This window comes from Jaculus jaculus, chromosome 1 (assembly GCF_020740685.1).
Source record: "Jaculus jaculus isolate mJacJac1 chromosome 1, mJacJac1.mat.Y.cur, whole genome shotgun sequence".
Classification (NCBI taxonomy): domain Eukaryota; kingdom Metazoa; phylum Chordata; class Mammalia; order Rodentia; family Dipodidae; genus Jaculus; species Jaculus jaculus.
The window spans coordinates 170,221,409-170,228,447 of NC_059102.1; the positions used below are offsets into that span (position 1 = coordinate 170,221,409).

At 38.4% G+C, this 7,039-nt stretch overlaps 1 protein-coding gene across 1 annotated transcript; it reads left to right on the forward strand.

The window, feature by feature from the left end:
• The first annotated feature begins 3,648 nt into the window (after window positions 1-3,648).
• LOC101593841 (olfactory receptor 5B12-like) lies at window positions 3,649-4,593 on the forward strand. The gene has a single exon (XM_004667709.2). It carries the CDS (start codon window positions 3,649-3,651, stop codon window positions 4,591-4,593), a length of 945 nt encoding a protein of 314 aa, XP_004667766.2.
• The last annotated feature ends 2,446 nt before the right edge of the window (window positions 4,594-7,039 follow it).

Sequence of the window (7,039 nt, forward strand, 5' to 3'; positions counted from 1 at the left end):
CAATGACTTCTTTAGGGGTTTTATATGATTGTAGAGCTTTGCAGGTCCAGTCCTTGTCACTAAATTGAAATTCAGAAGTACAGATCATTTTCACAAAGTTACATGAACTGATGATGATCTTTGACTAAGTTCATGTTTTTTAAAAATAATTTTTACTTATTTATTTAAAAGAAGAGATATGAGTGGAGAAGAGAGGAGATGAGAGGACAGGTGAGGAGAGGAGAAAAGAAGATAGATAGATAGATAGATAGATAGATAGATAGATAGATAGATAGATAGATAGATAGATGGAGAGCACCAGGGCCGCTAACCACTGCAAATGAACTCCAGATGCATGGGCCAGTTTGTGCATGTGACTTTACACAGGTACTGGGGATTAGAACAGGAGTTACTTGGCTTTGGCAGACAAGTGCCTTAACTGCTCAGCCATTTCTCCAGCTGAAGTTCTTGGTTTTCATTTATGAACATTGAATTCATGTGGTAGATTTAATCACATGAATGATAAGTCAGTTAATGGAGATCTTTTCTTGTGCTTAGTTTAGGTCAGGTACAAAAGATTTAAAATAGTATATATTTCTTATGATAAAGAGTTATGACTTGGCTTCATATCTTCTGTTGCTTTCTTCAGTCCTTGGTAGGTACTTAAATTTCAATAAGTTTAAATTTTCTTATATTTGATTTGGAATGAATAATTCACTTGAATTGTGAAGATGACTTGCTAAGTGGCAAAGGTTCTAGTTCATAGGTTGAAGAGATGGCTCAGCAGTTAAGGTGCATGCCTGTGAAGACTAAGGACCCAGGTTTGGTTCTCCAGGTCCCACATAAGCCAATGAACATGGCGGCATATGTGTCTGGAGTTTGTTTGCAGTAGCTAGAGACCCTGGTGCACCCATTCTCTCTCTCTCTCTCTTTAATAAATAAATCAATAAATTTTAAAAAAGATTCTAGTTCAATATGTAAATAACTAAATGTTCAATCAATCCTATCTATAACAGGTAGACAAAATTAATCATGACTTCCATGTACATAAAATAATGAATTAAGATCAAATTACAAATTTTGCAGCAACAAAAGATACAATTCAATACAATTTTACAGATTATACTGGCCTATTGACATCTGAAAAGGAAGGGATAAGAGACTTCAAGGAAGGTTTGGAACTTTGAATATTGCTGGGTATTTTTTTTCCCTCTTAGGTAAAGAGAATTTTTCAAGCAAGACTTAATATTTTAGTTTGTTCTAACATCTAAACTGTATAGTACTTATGTTTATAAGAATGTTTTCATACCAGGTATGGTAGTACATGCTTGTGATCTCGGTACTGGACAGGCAGAGTCAGGAGAATTACTACAAGTTTGATATCATTGTGGGCTATATAGTCAGACATTGTCACAAAAAGAAAGAAAAATTAAAAGAAAAATTTCTTGATAGTGGAACAAAGGAATAAATAATAATAGAAGATAAGCAAGTACCTCAATAACCATTGCAGTTACCATTTTTAATAGACTAAAGCCCTACCCTCCCTAATATCCAAGCATCAAGATGCTATTCAGTTATGACAGCAACTGGAGCTGATCCAGGTTAGGAACTGCAGATGAGTAAGATCACGTGACAGTTGTCTTTCTGTGATTGTGTGAGTTCACTTAGAATGATCTGTTCCAAGTTTGACTATTTTTCTACAGATTTAATGTGTCAAATTTTTTTCTTACTGCTGAGTAGAATTACATCATGTAGCTATACCACATCTTGGTTATCCATTCATTGAATGAAGGGCACCTGGGTTGATTCCAGTTTTTAGCTATTGTGAATTGAGCAGCTATAAACATGGTTGAGCAAATATTTCTGAACTGAGATATGGAGCTTTTATGGTCAATGTCCAGTAAGGGAATAACAGGGTATGTTGGTAACTGTATATTTATCCTTTCCAGGAGTTTCCAAATTGATTTTCACAGTGGTTGTACCAGTTTACATTCCCACCAACACTGAATGAGGGTTGCTGTTTCTCTTACAGCCTCGCCAACATTTGTTTTCATTTGATTTTTAAATGTTTGCTATCCTTACAGTGGTAGGGTGGAATCTCATAGTTGTTTTAATTTGTACTTCCCTAATGGTTATGGATGTTGAAAAATTTCTTAAGTAGGTGATAGCCATTTGTAATTCTTCCTCTGAGAACTCCCTATTTAGTTCTCAGCCCCACTTTTGGAGTGGGTTGTTTGACTTTTTATTGTTTAGTATTTTTGAGTCCTTTGTAGATTCTCGATATTAGGCTTCTGTCAGTGTATAGCTGGAAAAGATTTCTCTCCCATTCAGTGAGTAATCTATTGGCTGTGCTTTTGGCATGTTTGTCTGTGCAAAAGTTTTTTAGCTTCATGAGGTCCCATTGGTTGAGTGCTTGTTTAATTTCCTGGGATACATAGGTTTTGTTCAGGAAGCCTTTTCCCAGTCCTATATCATGAAGCATGTTTCCTATTTTTTCTTCCAGTAGTTGAAGTGTTTCAGGTCTTATATTGAGGTCTTTAATCTATTTGGACTTAACTTTATTTCTTTCTCCTGTCTTATTGCTTGGGCTAGTACTTCTAGTACTATGTTTAAGAGCAGTGGTGAGAGTGGGCACCAATTCCTTATTCCTGATCTGATAAAAGTTAAGAGCTTTTCCAGATGTCTTGAGCCTTTGTGAACCTTGAACGCTTGTGAACCACTTTCTGCTGTTGTTTCTGTGTAGTAAACTTTACACCCCATGAACCATAGTATACCATGATGTCATTTTCAGTTAATGACATGTTTTCTGTAGCTTTTATCCACTATGTTTATGACAGTTCTTGACACAATGTAGATGGAAAGAAAAACTAGTAGGGGTGAAGTACATTAAATTTCACCTAATTTTTTCAAGGTGTTATGACCTCATTACTTGTGCCCTACTAAATTCAAATATTTAACTTGTGACTTCCAAAGTGAAGATACTATGGGGTAGAGCCTTAGAGCCGTGATTCATTAATGTGGAAAGTTCCTCCACAAATGGGATTGGTGCCTTTTCAAAGAGAATTCAGAGAGTTGTCAGCCTTTTGTTTTTAAAGCACATGAGAACACATCAATGCCATGTTATTTGTCCACTAAGAAAAATGCTCAGCAGATAACTAGCCTCCCAATGTCTCAATTTCACAGCAGTGAGGACATTGAGAGATGAATTTATATTATTTATCCTTTGCCAAATATATGTCATTTTGCTGTAATGTCCAGGATAAATTAAGACATCAGGTTGTGCTAGTGTAATTAAAAACCAAACAACAACAACAACAAAAAAACCCCTTCATTTTACAAAGTTAGAAGGGACCTTGGCCTTTTCCAGTTAGAAATTAATCTCATGACACTACATAAGACTTGTCATTTTCTGAACCTCAGCTTAGTCATGTGTGGAGTTAGGAAACTGAGATGAATCACTTACAAGATCAAGATCATGTTCTCTTGTGGACACAGTGTAATTGACCAATGAGGTAAAGTGTTTTTCTGTTAACAGCCTGATTTAGAACAGGACTGCTGGAAACTGAAAGATAGCGCAGAGTGGGCACACTGGCTGGGAGCAGCAGTCTCCCTCTATTGGTCCTTCTGATTCTCCTTTCTCTTGGCAATAGGGCAACCACGTGGTTCCCAATGGAGAACAGTACCGAGGTGACTGAGTTCATTCTTGTAGGCTTAACTGATGACCCAGACCTCCAGATCCCGTTCTTCGTTGTCTTCCTTCTCATCTACCTCAGCACCGTGTTGGGGAACCTGGGGATGGTCACCCTGATTCTGCTGGACCCTCATCTCCACATACCCATGTACTTCTTCCTCAGTCACCTCTCCCTGGTGGACTTGGGTTATTCTTCAGCAGTCACTCCCAAGGTGATGGCAGGGCTCTTCTCAAGAGACAGAATCATGTCTCACACGGCTTGTGGCACCCAGTTCTTCTTCTTTGCAGGCTTCATCACCATTGAAAGTTTTCTCTTGGCTACGATGGCCTACGACCGCTGTGTAGCAGTGTGTCAACCACTGCATTACACCACCATCATGACCACAAACACGTGTGCTTGTCTCACCATAGGCTCCTATGTCTGTGGCTTCCTGAATGCCTCCATCCACACAGGGAACATCTTTAGGCTCTCCTTCTGCAAGTCCAATGTGGTTGACCACTTTTTCTGTGATGCCCCTCCTCTCCTGGCACTCTCATGCTCAGACACCTCTGTTACTGAGATTGTTATTTTTTCTGTAGTGGGTTTCAATGACATATTTTCTATTGTCATCATCCTGATCTCCTACCTGTTTATATTCTTCACCATCCTGAGGATGCGATCATCTGAAGGACGGCAGAAGGCCTTTTCAACCTGTACTTCTCACCTCACTGCTGTCTCCATCTTTTATGGGTCAGGCATCTTCATGTACTTACAGCCCAGCTCCACTCACTCCATGGGCACTGATAAGGTGGCATCTGTCTTCTACACTATGGTCATCCCCATGTTGAACCCTCTTGTCTACAGCCTGAGAAACAAGGAGGTTAAGGCTGCTTTTCAAAAGGTTCTGGGAAAAGCAAAATCTTCCATTGCATTCATATTTTAATATGTAGTATCTGCATTAAGGCAGTTTCATCTACATCAGATTAATCTTTTGTTTACTAAACCAAATGTTTAAGCTTCTTAGGTAGTTTTACTGACTTTTAAAAGGCTATGTACTTTTCATACGTTCCTTTTTCTTTCTGAGGCTCTTTTTGTTATTGTTAAAATCTGGACATTTTACTGTTATATCTCACATTATTTTCCCCTGGTGGTACTGGGGATTGAACCCAGGACCTTGCACATACTAGGAAAGTCCTGTACTACCAAGTTATGTTCCATGTTTGATACTTTAAATACCAAAATATTACATGTTCTGAAAATATGTTTTCCCTACCAAGTAGATGTTATTATTGTGAGTGATACTGTTTGCTTATTGACTTTACTGTATTACTTAGATTAATTTGTACTCTTTATTGTGGTTTTTCTACTAAGTTTCTACTCAGCTTTGTGGTCAACTGATGATTAAATATATTTTCTTACATTTTTGAACTGTTAATTTTGTCATCCTTCATAATTATGTGTTGGATGAAATAAACAAACTGTAGTGATTTAAATTTTTTATTCTTTTTTCAACTATAAATAGCTACAAAATGAACCAGAAATGAAAGATTAACACAATGGTTGTGGTGGTACATGCCTGTAATTCTAGCATTTATTGGGGAGGTAGGATGACAAGGTTAAGGCCATGCTGTTTTATACAGTGTATTGAAGACTAGTCTGGACTACATAAAAATTTATCTTGGACAAAGATTATGTCCTTTCCTGGACTTCTTATGGAAATGTCTAAAGCCTTAAACATGTGTACAGTTTTTATAATCCTTGGTATGTGATACATATTTTCCAATACCTTTTAGGGATCTTTCCCCCAAAATTTCCTTAATAGTTTGGCCAGATTTTAATTGCTCCAACTGATAGTTGTACCTTAGAAAGTTGCAGTGATGTATAGTTGTTGCTCCTTTGATATAGGCTATATATAATTGTTCTTACTGAGTGTACTGAGTTAGGTGAAATATAACCATCAGCTATAAATGGGGTTTATCTAGGTAGCTACTAGATAGTTGAAATAGTGGCATTTCTCTGGACATGTGACATTTTAAGAAGTTCCTGTCACATTTTTCTAATTTCATTGGTGGTTAGGATAACCTTTCCTTACTTATAATGATTTCAACCCTGCTAGCTTTCAATGTCACTGCAGATCAGGGAGGGCATGACAAATTAAGATATATATGGTAAGATGATGGTTGATGAAGTCACAATAGTCATATCTCCACAAACATATGAATTTGAGGAGCTATTCAGGCACAGAACCTTCATAAATACTAAGGAATCCATGTAAAATGCCACTATATCTGGTTCAAAAGTAGTTAGAAATGACAAATTGAAGAAGGCAGGAAGGTTTCAGGCCTGGTGGCTCACACTTAATTCCAACACCCAGGGGACCGACAGTAGGGGAAATACTGTGGGTTTGAGTCCAGTCGGGGCTACCGAATGAGTTACAGGTCAACCTTGACTAGAGTGACACCCTGCTTCAAACAACAACAGCAACAACAACCAAAACAAAGCCCAAAAGGGGAAGGTAGAAAATAATTATCTATGTCACTTCTCTTCCAATTCCAAGAGAAGAAGCATGGAGGAAGGAGAGGGAATGAAGCTCAGGTCTTACTCTTGAAACAGGTGCCAAATCAACCATGGTGAAACTTAGGGATAGTGAAAACTCCATAGCCCCTGTCCCTAACTTTTAGAACACATTGCCAAGATATTCAGGATATCTTACAGCCTACAGTCCTAACCTCAGCATGAAATGTAATGTGGAAGAGGTTGGAGAAATAAGCAGACGTCCTCACCATAAAGAGTAGGGATGGGTGTGTGAAAATCCAACACTGGGTGGTCTCTGTATCCAAGGTAGTGCTAGCTTATGGAGACTCTGGACTCACCCCCGTATCAGACAGACTTATAGCACCAATCTCAGTCTTTTTTTCTGGGCAGCATCTTGTGGCTGATAGCAGAATTATTGGACCATGAGCATACCATAGTAACATGCATTCCTAGTGACATGGAGTTTGATCCTTTCTAGGTATGCATTGGATTTGGTGTAGTATGTACTTTAGAAATGGCCCAACCTTGAACCAGTGGTGACCATGGGACTGCTCACTCGATGTCATCTCCAACTGCACAAGGTACACGTATAAAAGCTAATTATTTATGTGTGGGAAGAAGACAGATTTATCAATACATTGTACAAGAGGCTGGGGCTGGTTCTTCCACCATGACACTTAATATAGGCAAAAATGCCATGGAACTTGGACACATTTAGTGACTGTGGCAAAGATATCCGGACTTACCCTGGCCGTAGGTGGATTAATGGCTAGTGATGAACTATCCTTTTTATGTATCACATCGGCTATGGGTTTTGACTCCCCTTGGGTTTAGGGCACTTTGTACTGCTGAAA

Excerpts from the sequence above, each read along its gene's own strand:
- LOC101593841 (XM_004667709.2), top strand. The coding sequence starts at position 3,649 with ATGGAGAACAGTACCGAGGTGACTGAGTTCATTCTTGTAGGCTTAACT.